Source organism: Microtus ochrogaster, chromosome 1 (assembly GCF_000317375.1).
Source record: "Microtus ochrogaster isolate Prairie Vole_2 chromosome 1, MicOch1.0, whole genome shotgun sequence".
NCBI lineage: Eukaryota > Metazoa > Chordata > Mammalia > Rodentia > Cricetidae > Microtus > Microtus ochrogaster.
Genome location: NC_022009.1, coordinates 120,500,162 through 120,518,024, shown reverse-complemented (window position 1 = coordinate 120,518,024; position 17,863 = coordinate 120,500,162). Strand labels below are relative to the sequence as shown.

Genomic DNA, 17,863 nt, shown 5'->3' with positions numbered 1-17,863 from the left:
TCGTGTCCCTCTGAGGCATCTTCCCTGAGAGGAGAGCTGTCGAGTCTGACCTCACTTCCTCTTCCGCCCAGCATTCTGCTCCTCCCACCTACGTTCTAACCTATCAGGTCAAGCAGCTCACTTCCTCTTCCGCCCAGCATTCTGCTCCTCCCACCTACGTTCTAACCTATCAGGTCAAGCAGCTTCTTTATTTAATCAACCAATGACCTTCCTCCATCAGTGGCACACGCCTTTAACACCAGCTCTCGGGAGGCAGAGGCTGGTGGATCTCTGTGAGTTTGAGGCCAGCTTGGTCTACAGAGTGAGTTCCAGGACTGACTCCATAGCTACTGAGAAACCCTGTCTTGAAAAACAAACAAAAGAAAATTGTCAGGAGGGACCTGTTGCTTCAACCCTGTGATCTCAATTACTTAGGAGTCTAAGGCAGGAGGATCACAAATTCACTTTTCTGATATGCAGAGTAAGTCCATGTTCAGCCTGAGGATCTTCAGACCATGTCTCAAGATAAAAGTAAAGCTTGGGGTGTGGCAGAGTGTGTGCCTCGTATGTGCAGAGTACGAAGGTTAAGTCCTACCTCCCACCCCAAACCAACTTTTCTTTTTTGAAAGATGTATGTGAGGGGGAGGGAAGTTTGAGAATGCATGTGTGAGCCTGCCTGCATGATTTTATGTTTACAGTGGGAGTGCAGGTGTCTGTGCAGTCAGAGGAGATCAGCAGGACCCCTGGAACTGGAGTTAGAGATGCTTGTGAAACCCCTGATGGGGCCTGAATCTGCATCCTCCACAAGAACTGGAGTTAGAGATGGTTGTGAAACCCCTGATGGGGCCTGAATCTGCATCCTCCACAAGAAACAGCGAGTGCTCTTAAGCACTGAGCAATTTGTCCAGCCCCAGTTTTCCTTTTTGACAACTTACGGTAGCAACAGTTGAGACAGGGTCTTTTACTGACGCTGATACTGCAGGAAGGCTAACTAGCACCTGGTTGCCTGAGTTCTGCTGGTCTCCACTCCCAGAACTTAGGTTTCAGGCAGGGTCGTGCTGAGGATTCAAACTCATGTCTCTATGCTCTCCAAGCAAGTGCTCCTACCGCTCGTACCTCCTTAGCTGCTGAACAGTTTTGAATGTCACTTTTTGGGGGAGCAGTAATATATAAGAATCAGATTTGTAGAATTCTGATTTTTCATTTTTCAAAGGATGACTTCTTTCTTCACTTCTCACCGACAGATCCCAGCTTTGGTAATTTCCCCCTCTGGTCTAAAGAGGGGATAAATCAATGCATAACTACTCAGGCATAGTCGGAGTGGAAAACTAGACGTCTGTAGTCTTCTAACTTTGTGTCTTTGTACCCTTTCTAACAAAAGGTAAATGTTCATTTTCTTGTATCCTTTGGGCTTAACTGTTTGTAAAGCTTATTGTGAGCCATGGATAATATTAAGAACCAAGTAAGCTTTAAATATGAGTATTAGTTACCAATAAAAGAAACAAACTATGTTTGTCATCTTGGAGTAATTAGAAACAGTGGATATATTAGAAGGAGTACAACGTTAGATTTACCAGGGATGCCTTTATATCAGGGAGGTTCAGGAACCGTGATCTCTATTTTTTTTTTTTTTTTGAACATTGTCACTAGAGTTGAAAAGTTTTCAGTTCTTGACACAGCAGAAAGGGTTTTGTTTTGTTTTTCCTAGATCTGTTTATTGTTTCTAAGTCTAGATGGCTAAAAGATGGGGAAAATAGAATACAGGTCAGGGGTACGTCTTGGCCTCATAGTTTAGCCTTGCTCATATGAAACCTGTACTATAGGATTCTTCTAATCTTGGGCTCATTTTGTTTCTTAACTAGTACCTGACCGAGTTGTGTCGATGTGTAAACTTCCAAGTTGTCAGTCCTGAGTCTTCAGGTGTGAATGTTGTGGGCATGGAGCCAGTCCCTGAAGCAGCCAAGCCATGCCGAGTCTCAGCACAGAAGAGCTTTGGAGCCTGAGGATGTGTGATGTTCTTACTTCATCTCTCAGGTTTCCCAATTAGGTTAGTTTCCTTCTTGAGAGAAGTGACACATTTTTCCAGAGAGAGGGAACAGTAAGTGGGAAGCCTTCCCGTTATAAGGCAAGACACCATCAATATGAAGCTATGGAAACTTGGAGAATTGTTGGCACACAGATGTACTAGGACGTGAGCTAGGTGAAAAATGTGGAGTTTGATTGTCTAGGCCTTGAGTCAACCACTTCTGTGTTGTGATAAGTGTGCGTGCCAATTAACTTTGCCATTTTAAGTATATTGTTCCGCAGTTCCCATTGTTCAGCATGACCACCTTCTACCTTCAGAACTTTTCATCTTCCGAACTCAGACTAATCAGTAACTGATCAATACCCACCCCTCACCTGGACCTGGAAACACCTGTCCTGGCTGTTCCTAAGACTTCGGTTAGCTTAGACACTCAGAATGTTTATAACGGGCTTATCCCATTTAGCCTACTGTCTTCCAAGTTTACTCTGCGGCTGTGTGTACTCCCTTGGAAGACTGAATCATGTCCTATTGGATGTGGATACCACTTTTAATCTGTGCATTTGTGTGTTGATTTTGGGTTAGATTACTTGTTTTTGGTGCCATTTGCTTTTGAGTTACATCGGTTACAGAACTCTATTTGAAATTTTGACAGGTTGTGGTTTGAAGGGTAAACATGGTCTTGCCAGTGTGTATTTCCAGTCAAAAATCTGGTGCATCCATTCAACACAATTGTGGGTGCCCGTGTTGTGCGTCATGCTTGGGGCTCTGAATACAGTTGTACATGACAGACATGGTAGCAGCCATCGTGGACTGGGAGCGTGTGTGGGGAAGTCGAGTACTGCTTACATAGTATCGTGACAGCATGTGAGATCATGGCTGTGCTGATGAGCTGCTGTTGGGATAGCCCTGGGGTGCATTCTGAAATGGACGGAGACACTAAAGGAGAGAGCTTTGATGGAGAAAGTCACCTACAAAGGCCTCTTTGCCTACCCAGGAAGCAAGAGAAACCCAAGAGCCCTAGACTGGGTGTGAGCACGTAAATACTTTTTAAAAAGTATTTATGTATTTCTATGCTGTGTGTGCGTGCACACATTTGCATGTATGTGCCGTTTACAAGTTGATGGGGCAGACCTTGGGTTAGGAGCAGTATATTCAAATCTGTGGAGATTAGATGAGTAATTTAAGAAGTCTCAGAAGGGGGCGGGAGGAAAGGAGAAGAATCTGCCATCACTGGGAAAGAAAAATTGCCTTTTGTTACGAAGAGGAAAGAAGAAGAGGATGAATGCAGGCTTCAGATAGACCAGGGACCCAGTAGGGAGCACTGAGAATGCCAAAGGCTACTTTTAAAGATGGCATATTTTCTATAACTGTTTTCTGTCCTCTCTACCGTTCAAAAGTAGAACTGATTGTGAGGGCTGATGGGAGTGTCTTTTTTCCTTGTCACCTAGGTAAACCCATGTGCCTGGGTGAAATCTAGAGTTTGTGAGAGAACAAGGCATCTTCTTTTAATTTCAGCTCCACCTATAGAAGTTTGCTTTGTTAAAAAAAAAAAACCACCAGGTGGTTTATTATAATATTATTGACAAGACTATATTTGCATCTGTGTGTATGTGTTTATTCATGTGTGTGTGTGTGTGTGTGAAGATTTCATCTTCTAAATTTAACAAGGCTTGCAAAGCATGCATTTTATTAATTCTTAAGACATTCTGATTTACTATGGCACAGTAATACCTGAGGGTGGGGTAGAGGTCACATTGATTTCTTTCTCCCCACCTTGGTGGAAAAAGAAATCATATTTTAGTTCAAAGCTGTTCAAGTAAGTCCTTGCTCCGTTTTCCCACCCTGTCTTCAGTGATATTATTTGGAGTCAGCAATCAATGGATTCCATCCCTCTGAGACTTGCTTAACCTACAGCCGCTGATATAATCCAGGCAAGAGCTTGTTACTTTATCTGAATTGTCCATCGCTACCTTAATGAGTGAAATGGTTAAGTAGAGGAGGGGGCGAGCCTTAAGGAATGTGTGTACCGTTGGAGCTGAATATGTCAGCGTATATGGGGAGAGGGAGGGTGAGAGAGAAACCCACTTACATCACTAGAACCACATCGAGTGTGAGCCTTGCAGGTTAAGAGACAGACTACAGTGTCTTGCTTTCTGCGGGAAGCAGCAATGCCGTTTGTTTCCTAAGAGGGATTTTTTTTTATTTAGAAAAGGAAGCTTTCTCTACCCAGGAAATGGCTTTCCTTGTGCGTTGCTATGCCAACTGCCTGCAGCCATGGTCCTCCAAAGTAAGCACAATAATGTAATTATATTGATGTATTTCATTCAGACTCATGCTTCTTGAGATTGTGTGTGTGTGTGTGTGTGTGTGTGTGTGTGTAATGTGTGCATGTGCTGTGTTTCTGTCAGTGACTCCGGCTAGCAGGCATGCTTGTGTTGAGTGTGAGGGACAGACATCATTACATTAAATGTCCATCAGTGTCATACCACGGAGATTAATTGTGCAAACTTGGTTAGTGGAGTGGGACAGAGATCACTGGTCACCACTGTCAGCATCATTAGCAGCTAGGGAGGAGGTCCTGATTCACATGCTCTGCCCTGATTTTTTTCCTCCCCCCCCCCCCCCTTTTTTTTTTTTTTCCTTTTTCCTTGTTTGGAGGGGTCTGTACGTGTGATTGCAAATGAAACAAGAGAGTTAACAATGCTTGGCTGAATGCTAGAGACTGGCTTTTCACCACCCTGGCTAATATAATTCTGTATTAAGCCTTTTGGAGGGGAATCTGTGTGCAGTCAGCCATTTTAGCTTTTTTTTCCCCCATTTCTTTTGCCTCTTGTTCTTAGCCTCAGAAATGATCTTGTTCTCTCAGAAGCCCGAAGGCCGGGTGAGGTTCCCTCAGCCTTGTCAGAGACTCGGAGGGTTAGAGTTTCAGCGTGATAAAAATGGAGCCGAGCCCTGTCGTTCTGATTCCGTTTCTGTCTCCAAGTGTGAAGGGTTTTTAAGCTCAGCAGTAGTGACACTTTAAGCTGCAGCCCGTTTTTTTTTTCCCTCCTCCCTCTTTTTTTTTTCTCCCCCTTTTCCTTTTAATTTCATGCTGTAGAGGGTGACTTGCCGTCGTGAGAGGTTGGTACATGATGTGTAAATTCAGTTCAACATATGTTTCTTCATTATGAAACCGCTGGCCGCGCCTGCTAGCCATGGAGTTCTGGGCCAGCAGGAGAAGCAGTCCGTAAGTATCCAGGCACTGCCGGCCGGCATCACAGGCTGCCCGGCTGGTGGGCAAGCAGTGTGGGAAGCAGGCAGGGAGCCGCTCCATGGAGCGTTGCTCTTCTCCAGGGGAAGTGGTGCTTTAGAGGGAGTGAGTCTGCTCAGAGGTGGGGGGGTGAGCTTCAGTTTGCTTGCTCTTCTGATTTTGTTGTGATTTCTAAAAATCTTAAGCAAGACCGACAGTTTATTTAAGGAAGACCAGTAGCATTGGGAAATACTGGACACCTGATTTTTCTCATTAGAAAATAATGTCGCTCTCACTAAACGTCCAAGCAGTTTGTCTGAGAACCGTTTCTTTGGTTGAATCCAGTGAAACATCATGAGAGGTTCCGGCCCATGGGAACCTGGCACAGCATGCACGCGGAGGTGGGCGGGGAGGGTGGGGGGCTCTGGCTATTGATTTGGTAATAAAATCATCAGGGGTACACTTCTGACTTGCTAACATCTGTTAATCGGTGATGTAAGTACACTAGATTGTTTTAATGCCACAGAAAAAAAAATTACTGCTCCTTTGTAATTGGTCCCATGAGTCAGCTATGTGATTGTCTTGCTGAAATCCCACAGGCAGCAACTGCTGCTTGTGAGAAACAGATTTCTGTGTCTAACTCTGGGTCAGAGCCTCCTGTTCCAGGAATACGTGCACACCTGTGCTGCTACTTTTGTGTGAGCATGTCACAAGGGTTTTTTTTTTTCCCATTTTGCCAGCTCATGACATTGATGTGTATGTGTGTGTGGTGTATGCATACATACACATATCACATATGCACGCACACACACATAATATTTCAATTAAAGTGCTCGAGTTTGCACAGGCATTTTAGAAGTGTTTCCTTACATATCCTAGGCCTGTACAGAAGGATATAGGAGTTAGTTTTAATGTATTCTAAGAAGTGATACAATGCTGTCAAACCCCCAAAAATACATATAAACCCACTAAAGCCTTGAAAATGAGCAAGCAGGATCTGTTTAGGTTTAGGTTCGCGTGTGGAATCTGGTTTTGTCATCACGAAATGAGCATTTTAGGTGGGCGCAGGAAAGTTCCTTAGGTGCAGTGACTCTGAGGTCGCGCCTCACCTGGTGAGTAAGCCTCTTGTTCTTCAGCTGGAGCTGCTTGCTGGCAGACTTCAGTGCTCTGTTCTGTCCTAGCTCTGTCCTGCTGGGTTCTAGGCATGCTTCCGTGGTTTGAAATCTCTAGAAAAGAGCAATTCTTTACCTCCCTTCACGGAAGAAAGTCTGTCAGAGAGCTTCCGCTGGAGGTTGACTTCAGTGCAGGTCTTTGGCCTGTAGGTCCTTGTGCTTTGGCGTCCAGGAAAAGAATGCCTGTCACCCTGTACTTGAGGCTCACCAGAAGACTCCTCCCATTGTAGGCTCACTGTGTGTCTTTCTCATGTAACCTTTCCCAGATGGGAAGGGGCAGCATGCTTCCTAACGTACAGAAAATTATTAAAACCATTGATTGGCCAGGAAACAAAATCTCTTAAAATTTTGTGGAAACAAGAGCTGTTAGAACATTGAGTACCGGATATCCGTTCACTAACAGGAAGCGATATGTGTTCCACACCCGATTTGCCTCCCATTAAGTACTTTATAGCTCACTAAAGGAAATGGTAGGATTTGCACCCAGAGCACAGAGTGCAGGGCGCTGGCAGCTTGTGTTTCTGAGGTCCTGCTGTCAATCATTCTCTCATCCATTCAGATTGTTGCGCTGTCACTTGGCAGCCAGGCTTCAGGGTGCATGGGGAGCTGGAGGAGAGAAAACAGCTCTGGTCCTCAAGCAATGGTGGTTCAGTCCATAGTGATGAGCAGAACAGGAGAAAACCCTCTTTGTGCTCCTACAGTGCTGTACCAGCAACATGTCACAACTGACTTTAGTTGAGTCATTCACTAAATTCAAAAGTATCTCAGGTTTTGCTTCTCTGTACTGTGGCTCTTTAAATGCCTTCTCCTTGGATTACAGAAGGAAGTACGTTGGTGCAACAATGAAATGGGGGACTCCGTTACCATGTTCTGTAAAGTTCTGCCACACCACACGGAGCGGTCATCTCTGTTGCTGGGCACTACGCGTAGTACATATTCTTAAGTGTTCTCATTTAATTGGATCTTTGGATTAGTGGAATCTTATTGAACCTCTTGAGATTTTAAAATGTTTGAATTCTGTGTATTTTCTCATCTCTGTCCCATTGCTGTGGGGCCCATTGGTAACACAGACAATCACAGACATGCACCAGAACAGGGCTGCTTTAATTTCGTGTAAGGCTTTTTAGCTGGCCCTTGTGGGGATGTTGCCATTTTGTAAATATAGATACCTCATGAGATCGTAAAAATAAAGTGTTGTTCACATTTCAGAGACGTGTTATAAAGCTGCATTTCCGGAAAACAAACAAACCACAATTGTAATAATTACAAATCAGTGTTGTATGGGAAAAGCTTCCACACTCTCTGGAAGTCGGAGAAAATGTTAGGGTAGCATTAAAGGTCTCCCCTTAAGCCAAGTGTGGTGGTGCACAGCTGTAACGGTCCTGGGAAGCTAAGCTAGGAGAGTTGCAAGTTCAGGGCCAGCTTGGCTGTTTAGGGAGCCCTGTACCTAAAAGTCAACGACAGAAAATGTCTTCTTTACTCAGGGATATCAGCCTCAAAAACTTCTGTAGTTTGAGGCAATTGTAAAAATCCTTCAAATTGGCCACTCTTTCATGGACTTGCTGCCTTTCAAACTGATGACCTGTGTTCTGTTGAAAAATCTTACAGAAATTATTGATTTATGTAGCGTTTTGTCTTTACCTTAAGTTATACTTAACTAGTAGGACAAGGCGCTTACTATTGAGCACTGTTTTTATGTCAGATACCATATTTCACATTTTTTTCCCTAAATTCCTACAGCAGAGCGCTGAAGGAAGGTGTAGGATGGCCTTTAGAAGTGAAGAAAGACACATAGTATCTTTGCAGTCCAGGCTAACTTAGGTCTAAAACGTCCCACTTATGCCGCCAAATCTCCTGTAATTTATCCACCTGTGTAAAATATTTAATCTTGGCAGCAGTGTTAACAAATGGGCCACAAAACTTAAATAGTGCTGGCCTTTTATCTCCTCTTTTTTCTTGGCACACACGACATTGCAGTCACCATTCTTACACAGGTAGGATACTGTGATGAGGTGTTTGCTGCACTGCCTGTTGCTCGGCATACTCAAGGTTGCATCTTTCATCTTTGAAATGAATTGCCTTGAGGCTGGAGTGGGAGGGCCGGAAAGGATGCCTTTTTAACGCAGTTTCTTCCTCCTGACTTGTGCCTCTGCGAAGCCCCTCAACCCCCAGCTCTCTAGTCCTGTTGATCTGACGTTGGTTTAAGTCATAAGTATGGACCTTGCTGTGAAGCCTAACTATCACTGAAGTCATCCTCCTGCCTCAGGTTCCTGAGTAGCTGAGATGGGGTGGGGGCCTCCTCTCCTTTCCTGCTGCTTAACACTTTAAACATAAGCTTCATGTCTTAATTTCCTTAGCCATTCCATTATAACGTCTAATTACCTTACCATAGTCTCTTGGCTCCACTGAAAGCATAAACATTTTCCTGTTCCTACCTCCTGTGTGTGCCGAAGTGACCCTGCATTTGCCCCAGACCCAGCTTTTCCACTTAACCACCTCCCTCCATCTATAGTAGCTGTGAGTTGTGTGAACCCTAGGATCCATTTGATCACCCCCTCCCCCTCCTCTCCTCTCCTCCCCTCCCCTCCCATTGTGTCCATCTCCTCCCTTCTGTCCTCCTTTCCTTTTTTTCTTCTTACTTTGAATCAGGGTCTCCTTTATCTCAGGCTATCAGAAGATAATTTTTGAACTTGCTGATCCTCCTGTGTGCTGGATTTATAGGCATGTACCACCATGCCTAGTACACATGCTGCTGGAGAGTGACCCTGGGGCATCATGGGTGCTAGGCAAGCACTTCAACACCTGGGCTCCCCTCATCCATAGGCTCTTCTCTCTCTGCCTTTGTCGGGGGTGGGATGGAGGCCCTCTGTCCTTAGTCTCTGAACTGCTTGAATTCCATTGACATTTTATATGTGCCTTGGCCAAGAAGATAAAAGATCCCTTAGCTTATATTGTCTAAATTCCTAAGGCCCTTTAAGAAGGTATTTTTTCCCTTTATGGATGATTTTCCTCTATGCTTTTTAAATTCCAGGCGAGCCAGTCTGATGTCAGGCATTTGGTCCCTGTGCTTTCCAGTTACTTGGCTTGCACTTGCTGCACTTTGCTTGACCTGACTTCTTCCACCTCTCTTCAGCTTTGTTGGTACTCTGTCTCAGCAGCAGGAATTCAGGAGCGCACGCTAAATAACACGTTCAGTCCTCGTACTTCTTCTAATTGGTGCTCAGAAATAGGCGTGGCCGTCGTGGGGACACCAGAAGTCCCTCCTCGAACGAGTTCTTCCCCCTGTGCACCGTGCGCTATGAGTATGGTTGGAATTTAGAACTGTTTGTCGGCTGTTGAGAGTACAGAATAAAGAGAGCGTTTCAAGGCTGGCAGAATAACATGTGGGACTCAAAGCTGGGGCTGCACACGTGCGGATGCAGAGGGATCCAAGGACAGCAGACTCATCACTGCCTGCATGGCCTGTGTTCCAGAGGAGTGCGAGGTCCAGTTGCTGATAGCTTTGATGAAGGCCTAGCCTGAGGATGTAGAGTGAGTATGTTGTATGCTAACTAGAGCAGGGTTAGGAAAACTGCATCGGGGAAAGCAAACACAGAGCAAACTGCTTCTCACCTCAGCAGTTTGACCTTGTCAGTTTGCGTTGGTTAGGGTAGCTCTTTAACATTTGATTGATGTTGCGCCCTTAACAATGAAAAACACGTCCAGCACTAATTACAGACTGAAAGTCAGGGTTCCTTCTCAGGGTCAAAACTCCTCCTTCTCTTATCTGATCTCTCTTTTGTCCGTTATGACAGATCTCTTTCCTGGGATGAAATAAACTTATCTCTCGGGAAGATTTTCCTCAGTACTTGCTCACAGAGAGGCCCAGAGGAAGCGAGATCCTATTGTATTGTTCAAGGACAAGGTCATCCTGCCTTGGATTTGGGCCAAGAAACCCTGGCAACAAATTAGATCTTTTTAGCCTTGTTAGAAGTGAAGAAATATATTTAGAAACTTGCCAAGGCATTACATGTGCTGTTTACACGTGTGCAGTTTTGAAATAAAAGGTCTTTTTCATTGTAGTGCACACACCAACTTCACCATTTGCCAGAGGGAGCAGTGTCCTTCATAGCCTGGCTGTTAAATATTGTTCAGGAATGATCCACTTGAAACTACCTGAGGATAAAGTCAATTGATTAATGAAAAAGAGAATGTTCAAGTGCCCCTCATCCCATTTAACTGTTTAACTATGACAAGACCACTGATCATAGTATCAGTATCTTTTCTTAGGCCTTTGAAGTACTGATATATGATTTTCACCAAGTTAAATGCTCTGGAGGTTTAATATTAAAGGTATAATTATTCATTAAATACAGTTTTCCGTATTGTTAGTTCCCCTTGGGTTTAGATTGGACTACAGTCTTAAATATTCTATTCAGGCCGGGCGATGGTGGCGCATGCCTTTAATCCCAGCACTCGGGAGGCAGAGGCAGGCGGATCTCTGTGAGTTCGAGACCAGCCTGGTGTACAAGAGCTAGTTCCAGGACAGGCTCCAAAGCCACAGAGAAACCCTGTCTCGAAAAACCAAAAAAAACCAAAAAAAAAAAAAAAATTCTATTCAGGCAAACTGTTAAGAATTCTTCTTGAGGTATAGCTCAGTGGTATGACATTACTTAGCATGAATGAGGCTTTGATTGATTCCCAGCTTGGTTAAAGAAAAGAGAATAGCTCACAGCTGTCGTGTCTGTAGTTTCCTGTGTTTTTGTGGTTTTCCTGTTCAGATCAGTAGTCATTATCCTCAAATTTCATTTGGATTTTTGGTTTGGTTATGAACTTAAAAATATTTTAAAAGCAAAATAAGTTATGTGTGTTGTAGATATAACCATGTGAGTATATATACATATATATACTTATGTGCATGTAATTTAATTGAATTTTTATAAATGTGCCTTCAGGATCCTGTTACTTTTCTAGTTCTAAGATCTTTGCTCTGTCTTCTTAATTGTTAAATGGTTGTTTTGGGGGTTGAGGGGAGACAGGGTCTCTCTACATAGCCGTGGCTGTTCTGAAACTCACTATATCTATCAGGCTGACCTTGAACTCAAAGATTTTTCCTGTCTCTGCCCCTTGCACTTTGGGATTAGCTTGCATCACCATGCCTTCTTCGTTGAGAAATGGTCTTTACCTTTGGAATCATGACACATGTGTGTGATTATCTGAATTTACAGTACCAGTGCTTTGCGTTATACAAAGTATGTTAAAGAGAACAGTGCCTGGTGTTTAGAATATAGACTCTGAAGTTAATGCACAAGTTGATCATAGAAGAAATGCATATTTGCTGCTCGACTCACATAACTAGGTGATGTCACAGAGCACTCACAAAAGTCGCTTTCTGCACCTTGCAGGGCATCCGTGTGAGTTTACAGCCTTTGTCCATAGTTCTTGTTGGTAGTAAAATATACATGCCATACAGAACTGGACTGTTTTACACTTTGCCATTCCTGTATATTAAATGAACCTCAACACCTCAAATCATAGGTCTTGTACATAGTCATGTCATATTCTCTCTCTCTCTCTCTCTCTCTCTCTCTCTCTCTCTCTCTCTCTCTCTCTCGTGTGTTTGTGTGTAGATTAGGTGGATGACAGACAAGACTCTTACTTGATCCCACAGTGTATGTTATATGCTGTGCTCCTTTTTCAGTCTTCAGTAATCATGTAAATACCCTGCTCATACATCACATGACTTCATTCCGTATCGGTGCACCAGATCCTACTGTTCATCAGAAAACCTAATCACAGAAGCATGTGGGGCCCATGTCAGTCTTGGGACAAAGTGACGGGATGATAATTTTATGATTAAGAGTATGTTCTCTAGTAGAGAAAGCTAGGGAGACGCATTATTGTTCATGCTGACTTGGAATGAAGCGTGCCCCACCATTTATGTCTGCGTACCCATTCATATTTCACACACAAGGGTCTTTGTAAATATAAACAGCCCATAATCTCAATTCTAGTTTTGGTATTTAGTAAAAGCTAAAATTTTGCACAGGTTACTTTTAGTAGAAGTAACTGCTTAAATTATTTTTAGTAGATGTAATTTGTAGGGGGTGGGAAATGTGTACTGACTCTTGGGGTAAAAGTGTCTATTTTCATACTGCTTTTATTAGTGGTCTTAAAAATACAGATTACAGTGAGCACCTTATTATGGACCATTTTCAGTGGGCCAACCTGTCACTGAGTTTTATTAAGGTGCCAGACACAACATCATAGTTTTCATAATAAAGGAAGGCAACATAATATGATCGTTTGTTGTTGTTTGTTTTTTAAAGGCTGTGGAGTTGTGATTTGGTTATTTCTTCTACAGACATTCTTAACCTCTGGTTACAGTATTTGTCATCCACGTAGCTCCTGGAAGTGCTCTTTTGCTATTGGCTGTGTTTCATCCCCCTCAGTTTTTCAGCAGTGCTGGAGTGAAGGGGGAATGTGCAGGTTTTGTGGATGTTGTATGTTGGGAGTTGTGTACCTAGAAGAGCCTTAAAGTCTGGGGTCTCTGGTGCAGAGCCTGGGTTGGCAGCTGTGGGGCAAGGCCAGCAGAAGTAGAGATGAGCACAGTTCATACCCATGTTTCCTGCTACTGAGAACGCGAAGGGTGAAATCACCTTTTAATATGTGTCTAAAGAATTTATGCTTTGCTTTTAAAGGACTCTCTTGATCCTTCCATTATCTAAAATATGAATGTATAAGGCTTCCTATTGAAACAAACAATGGAAATATAAAATCATATTACTTTATAGGTAACACTTGCCATAATTACCTAAGTTTTTGCTATTTTACATTTATTTATTTGTCTGTGTACACACGTGTGTGCAAAGGTGTCCTATGTGGGGTGGACAGAGGACAACTTATGGGAGTCAGTTCTCTCCTTCAGCGTGGGGGGTCTGGAGGTCAGACTCAGGTTTGCTGGCACATGCTTTTACCCACGGAACCGTCACACTGGCCCACCAAATCATCCTTATTTAAAAGAGCTATAGCTGGAACAGCTATGCTGATTTACTCGTGCTTTGTGTTATGATGATTTACGCAGAGGTATCTCAGTGACCCTATGCAGCCATTGATGGTCCTGTGCATAATTGATAATTTTTACAAATAGGGCTGTTGAGATGGATCCGTGGTTAAAGCACTTGCTGCACAATCAAGAAGGCCATAGTTTAGGTCCCCAGAAGTCACGTGGATGCCTAATGGGCATAGTTGCCACCTTTAATTCTAGCTTCAGAAAGTAGAGACTTGGGATCTCTGAACAAACCACCCTTTAAAGCAAGCTCTGGCTTGAATGAGACCCTGCCTAGAGAGTAAGGTAGAAGAGCAATTGAAGAATATTCCTGACACCTGAGGTCAACTTTGTTCTCCCCCCCCCAACACCCATACATATGCATATAATATACGCCTGATATGGACATACGCTCGTGTGCGCGCCTGCACACGCACACACGAAAAGAAGAAAAGACAAATTTAGTGTGTATGTATCTAAGAAAAGAGAGAAAACATTGGAAACAAGGAATGAAAAAGAATTCTGAGTTTATTATCTAGATTGTTGGCATTGTTATAGTATTGGTACAGGGGCTAGGGAGGTGGCCCAGCAGTTAAGAGCACTTGCTGCTCTTCCAGAGGACCTGAGTTTGGTTTTTAGAATCCGTATCAGGCAGCTTTGGACTTCCTGGGGCTTTCTGTAACTTTAGTTCCAGGGGATCCAACACACCTTTTCTGGTCTCCCTAAACACCAACACACATATGATAGCAAATAGAACATGCCTACACATACATAACATAAAAATAAATCTTAATAAGCATACTGGCATCTAGATTCTTTTATTGTGAAAATGTTTTATAGCACAGCATTAAAAAATCCAATAATGATTTTCCTTCTAGACATTTTCCCAAAAATATATGTAAAAGATTTATTTAAGGGCAAGTAATTTAATGTATTTATAACTAAATATATTAAATATATTTGAGGCTTGTATAGCAGCCTTTGTCTTTAACATTTTTTAAACTTAGCCAGAATAACTTATATATAACATAATTTATATGGCTTAAACTGAAAGAAAAACTTAGTTAAGAAGTTCATTTAGTGTGAGAAGCCAGGCATGATGGTGTTGTACTTTTAATCCTAGCACTTGGGAAGCAGAGTTATGAGGGTTTCCATGGGTTCGAGGCCAGCCAGCTACATGGTGAAACCCTACCTCAAAAGCTCCGTCCTTCTTAAAGGAAAGAATACCGCTTGATTTTAATCACTCTTACTATAGTTATACGTTTGTGTTTTTCTTGAAGCTTGAGCAAATTTTTAAGGTTTGGAAAGTGAACAGTAGCAGAAGAAAGAGAAGTGAAATTGCAGATGTCCCAGCTAAGGAAAATGTAAGCAGTTGTGAGCAGTACCCCTCCCCCAACCATGTGCCTTTCACCGTGCTGCCGGGCATGGGCCCAGATTCCCTTCCCTTGCATTATTCTTACTTCCTTCCCCACTTTGAAAGAAGTAATGACCTAATGTAAGTAGGAGTTGAAGCAGCTCTCTGTTGAACAATACACCTCAAAAGTGGACGGTGATGATAGCCAGTGAAGTTTGTTTTGCTTTAGAAAAAGGAATATGGTTCATTGAAATGTTCTTTGTGTTTCTCCCCAGCAGGAGAATATAGATTAGATCTTAGTTCTCATTCAGTAAAAGGGCTTTTATTGTTAGCTGAATAGCATTTTAAAAGCTGACATGTAGCTAGGCATAGTGATGAACATTTTTAAACTCATGCAGAGGCAGGTGGATCTCTGTGAGTTCAAGGCCAGCTTGGTCTACGTAGTGAGTTCTGGGACAGGCAGAGTGAGATCCAGTCCAGGAGTCATCAGGTGTGATTGTATACACCTGTAATCCCAGCACTCTGGAAGGCTAACATGGGAGGAGTGCATGCCCAATGCCAACCTGGGCTACATAGTGAGACCTTGTGCCAATGAAATAAAAAGTTTACTGCTCTTGAGTACTTTAAATGTATGGGTAATCATCTGTTGACTGGGGTTTCTGTCCCACCAGGTCCATAATAAACACACAGAGGCCTACATTAATTGTAAACTGATTGGCCCATTAGCTCAGGCTTCTTATTAACTCTTATAACTTATATTAGCCCATAATTCATGTCTGTGTTAGCCATGTGGCTTGGTACCTTTTTCAGTGAGGCAGTCACATCTTGCTTCCTCTGTGTCTGACTGACTACTGCAGACTGAATCTTTTCCCAGAATTCTCCTGTTCGTGTCGCCCTGCCTATACTTCTTGCCTGGCTACTGGCCAATCAGCATTTTATTAAAATACAATTGACAGATCATTGTCCCATAGCAATCCTCGAAGAAGAAAATCTATTGACAGTATGATTTCCATATAGGTAAAAATAGTATGTTTTCACCCAACAACTTTTCTTGTACAACAACACTGAGATTATGAAAAATGGAAAGAAAATGCATTTTATGACCATTTGTGAGGAATTAGATTTTTGCTTTCCTTATTTTGAAATTAAACTTTTGGATTATTTGTATTGTTAGTAAAGATTAGTAATGAAACAACTCATTTTGAGCACTGTAAGTTTACTTCAGAGTTCTAGAAGAAAAGTTAAATATAGTTTTACTTTTTCAGCTCTGGTTGAGTAGGTTATCTCTGAGTGCTGGGCACAGTGTGGCAGGAAGCACATCCCAGTACAGAGGCAGGGACACCGTGTGTCATTGAGCCAGGCACAGGAAGTGAGGCTGGAGACTTAATAGAAATGAAGGAGAGCAGCACATGAAAAAGATGTGAAGGAAAAAATGACGTGGGGTTTAGGGAGGCAGAAGAAATGAGCTGAAAATCGCATGAAATGGCACGATTCTAACACAAGGCCTGTGCTGTGTCCAAGGTTCTGCTGCTGTTAGCCTGCTCATGAGTGGACTTGAGCCATCCCTGTTAACTGGGCATGCTGAGTTATTTCTCTAACTATTTTACGGGAGCAGATGGAAGAATCAAAAACATTTGTTAGCGTTCTTGTTCTTCACCTTTTGACTATATGTATTTTAATGATAATTTCTTTTGGGGGTTATTAAGATGCCATTTCCTTTTTTTTATGGCCCAGCAATACTTTCTTTTTATTACTAATTTCAAAGATACTAAAATAAAGCAAAATATTAGACTCAATTAAATGAAATGTTAGCCATTAATATAATTGTTGGTTTAGTTTAATGTGTAATCCAAAGCAACCTTCTCATTACAAATCAGTATTAAGATGAGAGGTTAGCAGTCACGCTGTCACTAACTAAAATGAAGGCTTTCTGTGTTTTAAACATCTTAAGCTCTACAACAGGGTAAGTTTTCTGTAGCTTCGTTGTACGTAGTTAAATAATTTCTTCAAAAGTTGCACAACTGATACCACTGGCCATTTCGTCTTCCACATGCATGCAGGCATGCACATGCATCTGTGTTGAGAAGCCGTGTGAAATACCTCTAACTTTTCCTGTAGGCACACAGTCGCAGCGTGGACAATTTCTTGTGCCTTCTGAGCAAGGTCATTCCTCTATTTCAGAACTGATTTTCTTAAGTATTGGTTTCAAAGCAATTTCATGTGTGTGCGACAGTAGCTATTACTTTGCCTTCTTTCTGATGTGGTGTTCTAAAGAATTTTCAGATTCTTTACATGAAGGTTTTCTCTCATCAGTTTAACCTTTTAGGAAGTCCCTGTGATTACCCGAGCTTGCACACACCACAGGGGCTTCTGCAGTACTCAAATTTAGGGAATTCTGCTCTTGCTTACATTTTGAATGATATAGTTGCTTTCTTATTTTGTTTCCAGTTAGGGAAGATATTCAAAGGGACCAGTTTTAGTTATCTAGAGGAAAGTTTTGTGAGCTTACTTGACCTAGACACATATCCTAGCTGTGTAAAATACAAGTCAATAAATAATTATATGCATCTTGGTTACAGTTGCATCATTTCTTTTACTCCCTTCAACTAGGGGCTGGAGAGATGGCTCAGTGGTTAAGAGCATTGTCTGTTCTTCTAGAGGACCAGGGTTCAATTCCCAGCACCCACATGGCAGCTCACAACTGTCTGTAACTACAATTCCAGGGGATCCAACACCCTCACAAAGACATGAATGTAGACAAAACACCAATGCATGTAAAATAAATCTTTAAAAAAAAAAACTCCCTTCAACTATAGCACTTATTCTCTGGACACCTTTAACGAAAACAAAACAAAAACAGTATTATCCCAAATCCAGCAAAGATAGCTGTTCCCACCCTGGCTTGGCAGTGCCATTGCTCTGGGCTCAGTCTCCATGGGTTGGTGGTGGGTAGGGCTTTGCGCTAGGCAGCATTAGAACACCCTCTCCCTCACTGTAGTTAAGTGCTGACTTTGTTTGTGCGTCTGTTCTCACTCTTGTTCTGTACTTCAAGTGTCATCTAGGCTGCCATAAAAAA

General features: G+C 42.6%; 1 protein-coding gene across 4 annotated transcripts in view; it reads left to right on the top strand.

Moving 5' to 3' along the window:
- The window catches only part of Rapgef2 (Rap guanine nucleotide exchange factor 2), a 206,446-nt gene that overhangs the window by 123,167 nt on the left and 65,416 nt on the right, over positions 1–17,863 (top strand). The window contains exon 1 of one of the 4 annotated variants that reach the window (XM_005344119.3): positions 4,141–4,292. The exons of 2 other annotated variants lie outside the window; for them this stretch is intronic. In XM_005344119.3, the coding sequence (XP_005344176.1) occupies positions 4,239–4,292 (54 nt within the window). In that variant the 5' untranslated portion in view covers positions 4,141–4,238. Of the gene's footprint in view, positions 1–4,140; positions 4,293–4,652; positions 5,232–17,863 lie in introns of those variants that run through there. One more of the 4 variants, XM_013348686.2, reaches the window with a different exon arrangement.